Here is a 15,992-nt window from a genome sequence, read left to right on the forward strand (position 1 = left end):
CTTGAGGACTGTTGGGATTAATGGTATCGGGGGAAATGCGTACGCTAGATGAAAGTTCCATCGGTACAGAAACGCGTCCACTCCCTCCGGTTGTTCTCTTGGGTTCAGAGAATAGAACTTCCTCACCTTCCGATTTTCTTTTGTGGCAAATAAGTCTATTTCTGGAACGCCCCAGCTGGCACATATTTTTCCAAATATTCCCTGGTTCAGGGACCACTCCCCTTGATGTAATATGTGACGGCTTAAGAAGTCGGCTACTTGATTCTCTGACCCTTTTAAGTATGTTCCGGTTAAGGAAAGAAGGTTGTTCTCGGCCCATATGAACAGTTCTTTGGCTTCTGCCATAAGGGATGCTGATCTTGTGCCCCCTTGACGATTTAAATAGGCTATCGTTGTGTTTTTGTCGGACAACACCACCACATGTCTTCCTCGTATCCTTTCTCCTATATGAAGAAGTGATTGCCTTACCGCCAACAATTCTTTTAGATTGGAGGACGCTGCTGTCATTGAGACCGCCCATTGACCCTGTAGGACTTGATCCTCCAAGTGTGCTCCCCACCCCCATGGGCTCGCATCGGTAGTAAGGACTACTGGATTCTGCACTGACCATGGCACTGCGTTGCTCAAATTTTTTGTTCTCAGCCACCATTCTAGTGAGTCCTGAACTCTTGGAGATGGAAGAATTTTCCGATTCAGACTGTATGGATTCTTCATTTGTTCGGTTAGTATCTGCCATTGCAATTCTCGTGTGTGGCTTTGTGCCCACCGTGTTGCTGGAATTGTTTCCGTTAGAACTCCTAGGAGGCGACATTGCATTCCGTAGTGAGATGGTGTGTTGTAGCTAGAACAGTTGTACTTTCTGTTGAATAGTTTGAATTTTCCTCTGTGGGAGGACACACTCCTGTTTGACTGAATCCAATAGGATCCCGAGGAATTCTTGAGTCTGCGTTGGGATTAGTCTTGATTTTCTTTGGTTTATAATCCATCCTAATTTGGTCAGTACCTCCAGTACTCTTGCGACTGTTTTTTCGCAATTTTCTTTGTTGTTTGCTATTACCAGAAAATCGTCCAAATAAGGTACCAGCATTATGTCTTCTTTCCTGATGAAGGACGCCACTTCGGAAATGATTTTTGTAAACACGCGGGGCGCTACAGCTACCCCGAAGGGAAGACATTGATATTGTAGATGGGTGGGGGTGTTTGCAAGGTTTACCACCAATCTCAGGTATTGTTGGTGTTGGTATATAAATTCTCCAAATCATTGTTAGCTACACATATTGCGATGCATATAATTACATCTATATGCTAATTGCATATTGTGAGATTAGCGACTCAAAATAGGCTAGGCGCTGGACGTCCCACATGACCGGTTCCGGATCAGGTGGTGATGGTGTGCAGTGGGGGGGCGGCATGGTGGCCGTGCGCACCAGATATCTTACCATTGGTGCCTTTTTGAGATCCGGCCTCCCCGCTCACTCTTTTTGTGCTGTGCACCGGCGTCGCTCTCTGTGATCCCGGTCGCGTGGTGATGACACGGCGCTGGTCGCCCCACGTGACCGGGTCTGGATCAGGTGATGTCGGTGTGCAGTTGAGGGCGGAATGAGGGCTGAGCGCATGCGCATTAGACAGCGTACAATTGGTGCCCATGTAGGAAACAATCAGCAGTACGGATAGAAATATAGAGATCATTACCCCCTCTAGCCACGCCCCCTGACGAAGGTTATCTGTACTGAAACGTCGGGGAGTGAGTCCGGATTCCCCTGTTCTGCACCATGACGGGTAATGGCATTTGACCAATTTACTTACTTCTTTTGCTGCATTCACTTTGGTGGGACTTAGAAATTGGTGAAGAGCATACTTGAGGTTAATAGGTATCCACGCACATGCATTGGTAGCCTGTTGTTGATGTGAATAATTCCACTGAGAACTTCGCCGCCTCTTTTTGTAGCCGCACTAAGACAGTACCACCTAGTGATATGATCTATATCTGTAACATATTAATTTAACCCTTTAACTGCCCATGGTGCTCTGCAGTGTGACCTGGCACTCATTAATCTTGGATTTTGGTCACTAACCCAATATATATATAGATGTGTTTAATATACTGCTTTACACGGTGCGCTTTTTTAACTTTTAAACCTTATTAAAATATAATGTGTTTTATTGATCAAATTAAATATTGCTCACTTTTGATAAACTAGCATTGACTCATATGTTGTTCTTTTTCATATCATTGTTGGTGTTGGACAGCAATTGGCACATGGTAGTAAGCATCTGTAAGATCGATTACTGCCATGTAACAGTTTGGGTCGAGTACTTTTATTGCCATTCTCAGGGTCTCCATTTTGAATCTCTCCACTTGAATATAATGGTTTAGAGCCTTCAGGTTGAATATTGCTCTCAGCGAGCCGTCTGGTTTTGGCGTTAGAAACAAGGTGCTGTAGAACCCTTTCCCTATCTCCTGATGAGGTACTCTTATTAGCACTTCTTTTTGTATGAGGAGATGAACCGCTCTTTCTAGTGTGGCCTGATTTTTTTCGGCCACTTGGGTCATTATTACACGATTTGGCGGGAGGATGGAGAACTTGAGTCTTAAGGCCCCGTCACACATAGCGATTTACCAACGATCACGACCAGCGATACGACCTGGCCGTGATCGTTGGTAAGTCGCTGTGTGGTCGCTGGGAGCTGTCACACAGACAGCTCTCTCCAGCGACCAACGATCAGGGGAACGACTTCGGCATCGTTGAAACTGTCTTCAACGATGCCGAAGTCCCCCTGCAGCACCCGGGTAACCAGGGTAAACATCGGGTTACTAAGCGCAGGGCCGCGCTTAGTAACCCGATGTTTACCCTGGTTACCAAAAAACAAACAGTACATACTCACCATCTGATGTCCATCAGGTCCCTTGCCGTCTGCTTCCCGCTCTGACTGAGTGCCGCCGTACAGTGAGAGCAGAGCGCAGCGGTGACGCCACTGCTGTGATCTGCTCTCACTGTACGGCGGCACTCAGTCAGAGCAGGAAGCGGACGGCAAGGGACCTGACGGACATCAGATGGGGAGTATGTACTGTTTGTTTTTTTAGATTTACGCTGGTAACCAGGGTAAACATCGGGTTACTAAGCGCGGCCCTGCGCTTAGTAACCCGATGTTTACCCTGGTTACCAGTGAAGACATCGCTGGATCGGTGTCACACACACCGATTCAGCGATGTCAGCGGGACCTCAACGACCAAAAAAAGGTCCAGGCCATTCCGACACGACCAGCGATCTCGCAGCAGGGGCCTGATCGCTGGTACGTGTCACACATAGCGAGATCGCTACTGAGGTCGCTGTTGCGTCACAAAACTTGTGACTCAGCAGCGATCTCGCTAGCGATCTCGCTATGTGTGACAGGGCCTTTAGACCTTCTGACAATAGGCTGATTACCCATTGAGAAGCCGGTAGCGCTGCCCAGTGGTGGACAAACCATTGGAGTCTTCCTCCCACTGGGATTTTGGTGTCATTGATGTTTGGGATCAGACTTGGGGGGAGGCTTATTGAAAAGGAATCCCCTTTCTTTTCTGTCTTTCCAGGGTCTGCCCCGAACAGACCTGTAGTCTGACCGGCCGCGGCCCCCTCTATATCCAGATCCACGAAAGGACGAACGAGAGGTCTCCCATCGGCGCCTAGGAAAGGAAGGAGGTGGAAAACGCTTTTTCTTGTCCGATGCTTTCTCTAGGATCTCATCTAGGGCCTTACCAAAAAGATATTGCCCTTCACAGGGTACCCCACAGAGTTTGACCTTCGATTGAAAGTCAGCCATCCAATTCTTCAGCCACAATGCTCTACGACCCGAGTTGGATAAGGCACATGCACGTGCGGCACTTCTGACAGAATCAATTGAAGCATCTGCCAGGAATCTTGCGGCGCCCTGTAGAGAGGGTAATGCTTCAAGTAGTCTCTCTCTCGGGCATTTGTTTTTGATCTGGTCACTTAGCTCCTCTAACCACTTGACCATAGCACGTGCTGTGCAAGTGGCAGCAACCCCGGGTTTAAACGACCATGTCGCTGCCTCCCAAGCCGATTTTAGGGCATGGCCTCAAATGGCAATGCTACCCCTTTAGAGGTGCTGGCAATGGCAGCATCTAACTTAGGAGCCTTTTCCCACTTTTCACAGATCTCTTCATCAAAGGGGTACTTGCGCTTTAAGGCCTGAGGGGTGGATATCTTTTTATTGGGCTTTTTGCACTCCCTTTTAATTAAATTGACTATATTATCATGGAAAGGAAAAAATGTACGCTTTTTTCCCTCCAAGTTACTGAACATAGTGTCCTGAATTGACCGCGGCTCCTTAGGGGTCTCTACCCCCATAGTCGCTCTAACGAGTTTGAGCAGCTTCCCAATATCTTCTGATTGAAAATAAGGGTGGCCATACTCCTCATCCGAGGAGTCTAGGTCTGAGGCATCAGAGGGGGTTAATACTCCCGGGTTCATCCCCTGAGTCTACGTCCGACCCTTGTTCACTTGTTGGGGGTGGGGGAGGTGGGGTTCCCTTTGCTGTATGATGTTTCAGCTGCTCCTTAACAGTTGATTTGACTTCCTCCCGTATAATCGTTTTAATATTTTGTAATAAGGAAGAAGATTCTTCTGCAACTGTTTTGTCAATACAAGGCTGGCAGATTTTCTTGCTATATAGCCTAGGGAGTGTGTCTTTGCATAGTGCACAGGCCCTATTTTTCTGTTTGGAGGTGGTTTTCTTCCCCTAAAAAAACACATAGTGTACAGGGTATCAGTATGTGTGGTTCGCCTTACAAAGGCACTCACCCCTCCAGGACCCTGGATACCCCAGTAGCTTGTGCCTCTTCAGACATTTTGGGCGCAGGCATCATCGGTGTGTCCGGATCCATCGCTGGTTCGGTCATCTTAGCAGGCAGATTGCTTGCTGTAGGACCAGCGTTTTCCTTTTGCTCATATATCAGGAGCGGTGTGCGCGCCTCTGGAACAAATTTCCGCCCGGAAGTGTCCAGCACACCGGCTCCCTCGGTGTGTGACGTCACTCCCGTGCGACTGGAAGTCGTCATTCTTCACTTCGGCGCCAGCGTCAGTGAAGGACACGCCCCTTATCCCCGGACCAGCCTCCTGCACAGAGCAGACGCCGGGGAGTCCAGCGAGGGGGAATAGGCGCGGACACAACAGCCCCTTCCCCCGGACGGCTGCCCCCACCGCGGACCTCGGCCTCCGGACCAGTATCATCAGAGGGAGATCCCTCTGGAGGTAGGAGCTCTGCCACAGGCATCCACCTGCAGGAACAGGAAACCAAACTGAGGAGAGAGGGGCCGCCCCATTCTTTTATCTCTGCTGCAGGTTTCCTGTTCCTGGGGGCGGATGCCATCTCTCACGTACGGTGCTGTCATGGTGAAGGGAAAAGAAACACAATCTAACACCTCTTCATTCCTCCTGACTGCATTAAAATTAGAGATTAATTTATCAAATATTGTCCATAAATAGAATGGCTGGCCCTTCATACCATAATACACCTGCAACAAATGGGATCTTTTACCAGGTCGTCGGTGATACATTTACATGTGCGGTCTCTTTCGAGCCTTTCCAGTCCCAGACACTAAAGCAAAGCTATAGCCACATAAGCCTGTGCAGGAGGAGACCCCATCTATGTACAGTATCTTACCGGCGTACTTTCCTCTTCTTCACTGCTTATATTTGGGTCCGGCATGACTTTTCCTTTACCTGAAGAATGCCTGGAAGAAACTGGAGGAGCAAAAGAAAATCAAGTGTTCACGTTTCCATATTTCAGAAATGTCACCTCTTGTATGTGTATGATATGCCTCTTGCCTGGCTTTCTTGGAGTTGGAGAATGGATGCTGGCTACCTCCTCCGAGTCGTTTATCTCGAGGCTCTCGTCATACGGCTGATTCTGCACTAACCTTGTCTGGAGGAAGAAAATTAAATTGTCAAATGTCCTATTATCATATGTACAGACTGAGGAAACGCTGCGCCCGAGACCTCCAGGAGCACGGCTGTGACAGGAAAAGAATCAAGTCTTCTCGGCTGACTGACCAGGCTGATATTTTCCCCAGTCTCATTGCTTTTATCGTCCTGTTGGGGTCTGTGTGACTGTACAATATACTGTAACAATTAGTTATAGACTCTGAGATTCTCTAATGAAGAGGGAATAATGTTTTCCGCTGTGGTCGTTCTCCTGGGGATCTGGCACTGAGCGATCTACACATTAGCAGCTGCCGACACCATTTTCCTGAAGACTTCCAAGAGCTAAAGCCACACAAGCGCTGCAAAGAGATGGCATGAAATTATACATAGACAAGAAATACACCCGGACCCAGTGGAGGGGACGAAACAAAGCTGAAGACCCTAAACACAGTCCCCCCAACAGTCCCACCCGACGGACAAAGACATGATCACAAGGAAACTTCAAACAAGGATTGAAGCAAATCTACAAAGCGCACTGTTCACCTGAAGGGTCACTCAGCATGAGAGCGCCAATATGGCCGACTGTCCTGCACCGAGCACCGTGCTGCCGACAGGCTCTCAGCAAGGAAATAATGGAACAAATGGATCTGGTGCAGCAGCAACAGCGAGACCCCGTGCGATTATTATGGGGGCATCTGGGATCCCTATCAAAGTTCAATAGACCCCACAAAACCAGACACCCTGTACACCCCGTACCCCAGTGGACCCCACCTGTGCCCCTGTGCTCCCTACTACCAGACACCCTGTACGGCCCGTACCCCAGCGGACCCCAACTGCGCCACTGTGCTTCCTACTACCAGACACCTTATACGGCCCGTACCCCAGCGGACCCCACCTGTGCCCCTGTGCTCCCTACTACCAGACACCCTGTACGGCCCGTACCCCAGCGGACCCCAACTGCCCCCTGTGCTCCCTACTACCAGACACCCTGTACGGCCTGTACCCCAGGCCCCAGCGGACCCCACCTGTGCCCCTTTGCTCCCTACTACTAGACACCCTGTACGGCCCGTACCCAAACGGACCCCCACCTGCGCCCCTGTGCTCCCTACTACCAGACGTGTACGGCCCGTATCCCAGCGGACCCCAACTGCGCCCCTGTGCTCCCTACTACCAGACACCCTGTACGGCCCGTACTCCAGCGGACCCCCACCTGTGCCCCTGTGCTCTCTACTACCAAACACCATGTACGCCCCGTACCCCAGCGGACCCCGCCTGTGCCCGTGTGCTAACCAAACACCTGTACGGCCCTTACCCCAGCGGACTCCCGCCTGTGCCCCTGTGCTCCCTACTACCAGACACCATGTACTCAGAGAGTCCATGTACAGCCCGTACCCCAACGAACCCCCGCCTGCGCCCATGTGCACCCTACTACCAGACACCCTGTACTCAGAGGGTCCATGCATGGCCCGTACCCCAGCGGACCCCGCCTGCGCTCCTGTGCTCCTACTACCAGACACCCTGTACTCAGAGAGTCCATGTACAACCCGTACCCCAGCGAACCCCCCCCCCCTGCGCCCCCTACTACCAGACACCCTGTACTCAGAGGGTCGATGTACAGCCCGTACCCCAGCGAACCCCTGCCTGCACCCTGTGCTCCCTACTACCAGACACCCTGTACTCAGAGGGTCCCTGTACGGCCCGTACCCCAGCCTGTCTCTGTGCTCCCTACTACCAGACACCCTGTACTCAGAGGGTCCATGTAAGGCCCGTACCCCAGCGGACCCCCGCCTGTGCCCCTGTGCTCCCTACTACCAGACGCCCTGTACTCAGAGGGTCCATGTACGGCCTGTACCCCAGCGGACCCCCGCCTGCGCCCCTGTGCTCCCTAATACCAGACACCCTGTACTCAGAGGGTCGATGTACGGCCCGTACCCCAGCGAACCCCTGCCTGCACCCTGTGCTCCCTACTACCAGACACCCTGTACTCGAGGGTCCATGTACAGCCCGTACCCCAGCGTACCCCGCCAGCGCCCCTGTGCTCCCTACTACCAGACACCCTGCACTCAGATGGTCCATGTACGGCCCGTACCCCAGCGTACCCTGCCAGCGCCCCTGTGCTCCCTACTACCAGACACCCTGTACTCAGAGGGTCCATGTACGGCCCGAAGCCCAGCGAACCCCCGCCTGCGCCCCTGTGCTCCCTACTACCAGACGCCCTGTACTCAGAGGGTCCATGTACGGCCTGTACCCCAGCGGACCCCCGCCTGCGCCCCTGTGCTCCCTAATACCAGACACCCTGTACTCAGAGGGTCGATGTACGGCCCGTACCCCAGCGAACCCCTGCCTGCACCCTGTGCTCCCTACTACCAGACACCCTGTACTCGAGGGTCCATGTACAGCCCGTACCCCAGCGTACCCTGCCAGCGCCCCTGTGCTCCCTACTACCAGACATCCTGTACTCAGATGGTCCATGTACGGCCCGTACCCCAGCGTACCCTGCCAGCGCCCCTGTGCTCCCTACTACCAGACACCCTGTACTCAGAGGGTCCATGTACGGCCCGAAGCCCAGCGAACCCCCGCCTGCGCCCCTGTGCTCCCTACTACCAGACACCCTGAACTCAGAGGGTCCATGTACGGCCCGTACCCCAGTGGACCCCCGCCTGCGCCCCTGTGCTCCCTACTACCAGACACCCTGTACTCAGAGGGTCCATGTTCGGCCCGTACCCCAGCGTACCCCGCCAGCGCCCCTGTGCTCCCTACTACCAGAAACCCTGTACTCAGAGGCTCCATGTACGGCCTGAAGCCCAGCGAACCCCTGCCTGCACCCCTGTGCTCCCTACTACCAGACACCCTGAACTCAGAGGGTCCATGTACGGCCCGTACCCCAGCAGACCCCGCCTGCGCCCCTGTGCTCCCTACTACCAGACACCCTGTACTCAGAGGGTCCATGTACGGCCCGTACCCCAGCGGACCCCGCCTGCGCCCATGTGCTCCCTACTACCAGACACCCTGTACTCAGAAGGTCCATGTACAGCCCGTACCCCAGCAGACCCCGCCTGCGCCCCTGTGCGCCCTACTACCAGACGCCCTGTACTCAGAGGGTCCATGTAAGGCCCGTACCCCAGCGGACCCCCGCCTGCGCCCCTGTGCTCCCTACTACCAGACGCCCTGTTCTCAGAGGGTCCATGTACGGCTCGTACCCCAGCGGACCCCCGCCTGCGCCCCTGTGCTCCCTACTACCAGATGCCCTGTTCTCAGAGGGTCCATGTACGGCCCGTACCCCAGCGGACCCCCGCCTGCGCCCCTGTGCTCCCTACTACCAGACACCCTGTACTCAGAGGGTCCATGTACGGCCCGTACCCCAGCGGACCACCGCCTGCGCCCCTGTGCTCCCTACTACCAGACACCCTGTAATCAGAGGGTCCATGTACGGCCCGTACCCCAGCGGACCCCCGCCTGCGCCCCTGTGCTCCCTACTACCAGACACCCTGTACTCAGAAGGTCCATGTACGGCCCGTACCCCAGCGGACCCCCGCCTGCGCCCCTGTGCTCCCTACTACCAGACACCCTGTTCTCAGAGGGTCCATGTACGGCCCGAACCCCAGCGAACCCCCGCCTGCGCCCGTGCTCCCTACTACCAGACACCCTGTAATCAGAGTGTCCATGTACGGCCCGTACCCCAGCGGACCCCCGCCTGCGCCCCTGTGCTCCCTACTACCAGACACCCTGTTCTCAGAGGGTCCATGTATGGCCCGAACCCCAGCGAACCCCCGCCTGCGCCCCTGTGCTCCCTACTACCAGACACCCTGTAATCAGAGGGTCCATGTACGGCCCGTACCCCAGCGGACCCCTGCCTGCGCCCCTGTGCTCCCTACTACCAGACACCCTGTACTCAGAAGGTCCATGTACGGCCCGTACCCCAGTGAACGCCGCCTGCGCCCCTGTGCTCCCTACTACCAGACACCCTGTTCTCAGAGGGTCCATGTACGGCCCGAACCCCAGCGAACCCCCGCCTGCGCCCCTGTGCTCCCTACTACCAGACACCCTGTTCTCAGAGGGTCCATGTACGGCCCGAACCCCAGCGGACCCCCGCCTGCGCCCCCTACTACCAGACACCCTGTACTCAGAGGGTCCATGTACGGCCCGTACCCCAGCGGACCCCCGCCTGCGCCCCTGTGCTCCCTACTACCAGACACCCTGTAATCAGAGGGTCCATGTACGGCCCGTACCCCAGCGGACCCCCGCCTGCGCCCCTGTGCTCCCTACTACCAGACACCCTGTACTCAGAAGGTCCATGTACGGCCCGTACCCCAGCGGACCCCCGCCTGCGCCCCTGTGCTCCCTACTACCAGACACCCTGTTCTCAGAGGGTCCATGTACGGCCCGAACCCCAGCGAACCCCCGCCTGCGCCCCTGTGCTCCCTACTACCAGACACCCTGTAATCAGAGGGTCCATGTACGGCCCGTACCCCAGCGGACCCCCGCCTGCGCCCCTGTGCTCCCTACTACCAGACACCCTGTTCTCAGAGGGTCCATGTACGGCCCGAACCCCAGCGAACCCCCGCCTGCGCCCCTCTGCTCCCTACTACCAGACACCCTGTAATCAGAGGGTCCATGTACGGCCCGTACCCCAGCGGACCCCCGCCTGCGCCCCTGTGCTCCCTACTACCAGACACCCTGTACTCAGAAGGTCCATGTACGGCCCGTACCCCAGCGAACCCCGCCTGCGCCCCTGTGCTCCCTACTACCAGACACCCTGTACTCAGAAGGTCCATGTACGGCCCGAACCCCAGCGAACCCCCGCCTGCGCCCCTGTGCTCCCTACTACCAGACACCCTGTACTCAGAAGGTCCATGTACGGCCCGAACCCCAGCGAACCCCCGCCTGCGCCCCTGTGCTCCCTACTACCAGACACCCTGAACTCAGAGGGTCCATGTACGGCCCGAAGCCCAGCGAACCCCCGCCTGCGCCCCTGTGCTCCCTACTACCAGACACCCTGAACTCAGAGGGTCCATGTACGGCCCGAAGCCCAGCGAACCCCCGCCTGCGCCCCTGTGCTCCCTACTACCAGACACCCTGAACTCAGAGGGTCCATGTACGGCCCGAACCCCAGCGGACCCCGCCTGCGCCCCTGTGCTCCCTACTACCAGACACCCTGAACTCAGAGGGTCCATGTACGGCCCGAAGCCCAGCGAACCCCCGCCTGCGCCCCTGTGCTCCCTACTACCAGACACCCTGAACTCAGAGGGTCCATGTACGGCCCGTACCCCAGTGGACCCCCGCCTGCGCCCCTGTGCTCCCTACTACCAGACACCCTGTACTCAGAGGGTCCATGTTCGGCCCGTACCCCAGCGTACCCCGCCAGCGCCCCTGTGCTCCCTACTACCAGAAACCCTGTACTCAGAGGCTCCATGTACGGCCTGAAGCCCAGCGAACCCCTGCCTGCACCCCTGTGCTCCCTACTACCAGACACCCTGAACTCAGAGGGTCCATGTACGGCCCGTACCCCAGCAGACCCCGCCTGCGCCCCTGTGCTCCCTACTACCAGACACCCTGTACTCAGAGGGTCCATGTACGGCCCGTACCCCAGCGGACCCCGCCTGCGCCCATGTGCTCCCTACTACCAGACACCCTGTACTCAGAAGGTCCATGTACAGCCCGTACCCCAGCAGACCCCGCCTGCGCCCCTGTGCGCCCTACTACCAGACGCCCTGTACTCAGAGGGTCCATGTAAGGCCCGTACCCCAGCGGACCCCCGCCTGCGCCCCTGTGCTCCCTACTACCAGACGCCCTGTTCTCAGAGGGTCCATGTACGGCTCGTACCCCAGCGGACCCCCGCCTGCGCCCCTGTGCTCCCTACTACCAGATGCCCTGTTCTCAGAGGGTCCATGTACGGCCCGTACCCCAGCGGACCCCCGCCTGCGCCCCTGTGCTCCCTACTACCAGACACCCTGTACTCAGAGGGTCCATGTACGGCCCGTACCCCAGCGGACCACCGCCTGCGCCCCTGTGCTCCCTACTACCAGACACCCTGTAATCAGAGGGTCCATGTACGGCCCGTACCCCAGCGGACCCCCGCCTGCGCCCCTGTGCTCCCTACTACCAGACACCCTGTACTCAGAAGGTCCATGTACGGCCCGTACCCCAGCGGACCCCCGCCTGCGCCCCTGTGCTCCCTACTACCAGACACCCTGTTCTCAGAGGGTCCATGTACGGCCCGAACCCCAGCGAACCCCCGCCTGCGCCCGTGCTCCCTACTACCAGACACCCTGTAATCAGAGTGTCCATGTACGGCCCGTACCCCAGCGGACCCCCGCCTGCGCCCCTGTGCTCCCTACTACCAGACACCCTGTTCTCAGAGGGTCCATGTATGGCCCGAACCCCCGCCTGCGCCCCTGTGCTCCCTACTACCAGACACCCTGTAATCAGAGGGTCCATGTACGGCCCGTACCCCAGCGGACCCCTGCCTGCGCCCCTGTGCTCCCTACTACCAGACACCCTGTACTCAGAAGGTCCATGTACGGCCCGTACCCCAGTGAACGCCGCCTGCGCCCCTGTGCTCCCTACTACCAGACACCCTGTTCTCAGAGGGTCCATGTACGGCCCGAACCCCAGCGAACCCCCGCCTGCGCCCCTGTGCTCCCTACTACCAGACACCCTGTTCTCAGAGGGTCCATGTACGGCCCGAACCCCAGCGGACCCCCGCCTGCGCCCCCTACTACCAGACACCCTGTACTCAGAGGGTCCATGTACGGCCCGTACCCCAGCGGACCCCCGCCTGCGCCCCTGTGCTCCCTACTACCAGACACCCTGTAATCAGAGGGTCCATGTACGGCCCGTACCCCAGCGGACCCCCGCCTGCGCCCCTGTGCTCCCTACTACCAGACACCCTGTACTCAGAAGGTCCATGTACGGCCCGTACCCCAGCGGACCCCCGCCTGCGCCCCTGTGCTCCCTACTACCAGACACCCTGTTCTCAGAGGGTCCATGTACGGCCCGAACCCCAGCGAACCCCCGCCTGCGCCCCTGTGCTCCCTACTACCAGACACCCTGTAATCAGAGGGTCCATGTACGGCCCGTACCCCAGCGGACCCCCGCCTGCGCCCCTGTGCTCCCTACTACCAGACACCCTGTTCTCAGAGGGTCCATGTACGGCCCGAACCCCAGCGAACCCCCGCCTGCGCCCCTCTGCTCCCTACTACCAGACACCCTGTAATCAGAGGGTCCATGTACGGCCCGTACCCCAGCGGACCCCCGCCTGCGCCCCTGTGCTCCCTACTACCAGACACCCTGTACTCAGAAGGTCCATGTACGGCCCGTACCCCAGCGAACCCCGCCTGCGCCCCTGTGCTCCCTACTACCAGACACCCTGTACTCAGAAGGTCCATGTACGGCCCGAACCCCAGCGAACCCCCGCCTGCGCCCCTGTGCTCCCTACTACCAGACACCCTGTACTCAGAAGGTCCATGTACGGCCCGAACCCCAGCGAACCCCCGCCTGCGCCCCTGTGCTCCCTACTACCAGACACCCTGAACTCAGAGGGTCCATGTACGGCCCGAAGCCCAGCGAACCCCCGCCTGCGCCCCTGTGCTCCCTACTACCAGACACCCTGAACTCAGAGGGTCCATGTACGGCCCGAAGCCCAGCGAACCCCCGCCTGCGCCCCTGTGCTCCCTACTACCAGACACCCTGAACTCAGAGGGTCCATGTACGGCCCGAACCCCAGCGGACCCCGCCTGCGCCCCTGTGCTCCCTACTACCAGACACCCTGAACTCAGAGGGTCCATGTACGGCCCGAAGCCCAGCGAACCCCCGCCTGCGCCCCTGTGCTCCCTACTACCAGACACCCTGAACTCAGAGGGTCCATGTACGGCCCGTACCCCAGCGGACCCCCGCCTGCGCCCCTGTGCTCCCTACTACCAGACACCCTGAACTCAGAGGGTCCATGTATGGCCCGTACCCCAGCGGACCCCGCCTGCGCTCCTGTGCTCCCTACTACCAGACACCCTGTACTCAGAAGGTCCATGTACGGCCCGTACCCCAGCGGACCCCCGCCTGCGCCCCTGTGCTCCCTACTACCAGACACCCTGAACTCAGAAGGTCCATGTACGGCCCGAACCCCAGCGTACCCCCGCCTGCGCCCCTGTGCTCCCTACTACCAGACACCCTGAACTCAGAGGGTCCATGTATGGCCCGTACCCCAGCGGACCCCGCCTGCGCCCCTGTGCTCCCTACTACCAGACACCCTGTACTCAGAAGGTCCATGTACGGCCCGAAGCCCAGCGAACCCCCGCCTGCGCCCCTGTGCTCCCTACTACCAGACACCCTGTACTCAGAAGGTCCATGTACGGCCCGTACCCCAGCGGACCCCCGCCTGCGCCCCTGTGCTCCCTACTACCAGACACCCTGAACTCAGAAGGTCCATGTACGGCCCGAACCCCAGCGTACCCCCGCCTGCGCCCCTGTGCTCCCTACTACCAGACACCCTGAACTCAGAGGGTCCATGTATGGCCCGTACCCCAGCGGACCCCGCCTGCGCCCCTGTGCTCCCTACTACCAGACACCCTGTACTCAGAAGGTCCATGTACGGCCCGAAGCCCAGCGAACCCCCGCCTGCGCCCCTGTGCTCCCTACTACCAGACACCCTATACTCAGAAGGTCCATGTACGGCCCGTACCCCAGCGGACCCCGCCTGCGCTCCTGTGCTCCCTACTACCAGACACCCTGAACTCAGAGGGTCCATGTACGGCCCGTACCCCAGCGGACCCCCGCCTGCGCCCCTGTGCTCCCTACTACCAGACGCCCTGTACTCAGAGGGTCCATGTACGGCCCGAACCCCAGCGGACCCCCGCCTGCGCCCCTGTGCTCCCTACTACCAGACACCCTGTACTCAGAAGGTCCATGTACGGCCCGTACCCCAGCGGACCCCCGCCTGCGCCCCTGTGCTCCCTACTACCAGACACCCTGTACTCAGAGGGTCCATGTACGGCCTGTACCCCAGCGGACCCCCGCCTGCGCCCCTGTGCTCTCTACTACCAGACACCCTGTTCTCAGAGGGTCCATGTACGGCCCGAAGCCCAGCGAACCCCCGCCTGCACCCCTGTGCTCCCTACTACCAGACACCCTGAACTCAGAGGGTCCATGTACGGCCCGTACCCCAGCGGACCCCCGCCTGCGCCCCTGTGCTCCCTACTACCAGACACCCTGTACTCAGAGGGTCCATGTACGGCCCGAACCCCAGCGGACCCCGCCTGCCCCCTGTGCTCTCTATGGGGCGTGGGTGGATGGGTCTGGGGAGTCTCCAGGACACAATTATCACACACGATGATGTTGGGGGGAGTCGGCCGATCTCAGGGATGTCGCAGGCGCAGCGGACATTACTGTGTATGCTGCTGCCACCTTACAGTGAGCACAAGGGGCAACATCTGCCCGGGCAGGAAGAGGTGGAGGAATTAGTGCCCCAGACATGGCGGAGAGGGGAGCAGGCAGAGTCCTCCCCGGCCACCTCCCGTCGTGCCTTCCCGCTGCCCCCTGGAGCTGCCGCCGCCTGTTGCTCCCTCGGAAGCCGCACGGTCCGGTTACCTGCAGCCCCTGTGAATCCGCCTCCTCCATGCGGCCTAATGGTACAGACACCCCGGCCCCAAACAGGAGCCGCTACCTCCACTCCGGGGAAGACGCGACGCTATCACTATGGAGACGGCGGCAGCTTCACTCTCACTTCCGGCCACAGTGCTCAGTATAATAAGACAGCTCATGTAGCAGCAACTGCGAGATGACAGCGCCACCTGCTGGTCAATACGGTACCAGCTGCGTATGGCCTACTCGGTACACAGAGCCGCAGCCTGCACTGATCAGCAGAGGAGGATTTTCTATACTTGAAGTTACATAACCGCGTAGGCTACTTTGAGGCTACGTTCACACGATCAGGATTTACATCCTTTTTTTTTCCTGCCCGTTTTTGGAAAACGGCAGCTAAATTCCGCAGTGAATTTGAGCTGCGTTTTCTGATCCTTTTTCTTCAGCGTTTTCCACTGCGGGTTTCCAATAGCAGTTTCCTATTGGAGT

At 58.0% G+C, this 15,992-nt stretch overlaps 1 protein-coding gene across 2 annotated transcripts in view; it reads right to left on the reverse strand.

Moving 5' to 3' along the window:
* Positions 1–15,769, reverse strand: part of IFT46 (intraflagellar transport 46) — a 35,336-nt gene extending 19,567 nt beyond the window's left edge. Inside the window, exons 1-3 of one of the 2 annotated variants that reach the window (XM_077250599.1) lie at positions 15,510–15,769; positions 5,832–5,928; positions 5,668–5,747 (exon numbers count right to left, since the gene is read on the reverse strand). In XM_077250599.1, the coding sequence (XP_077106714.1) occupies positions 5,668–5,747; positions 5,832–5,928; positions 15,510–15,539 (207 nt within the window). In that variant the 5' untranslated portion in view covers positions 15,540–15,769. The remainder of the gene's footprint in view (positions 1–5,667; positions 5,748–5,831; positions 5,929–15,509) is intronic. The other variant, XM_077250598.1, reaches the window with a different exon arrangement.
* Positions 15,770–15,992: the final 223 nt, after the last annotated feature.

The sequence above is a fragment of the Ranitomeya variabilis genome, chromosome 4 (assembly GCF_051348905.1).
Source record: "Ranitomeya variabilis isolate aRanVar5 chromosome 4, aRanVar5.hap1, whole genome shotgun sequence".
In the NCBI taxonomy this organism is placed as follows: domain Eukaryota; kingdom Metazoa; phylum Chordata; class Amphibia; order Anura; family Dendrobatidae; genus Ranitomeya; species Ranitomeya variabilis.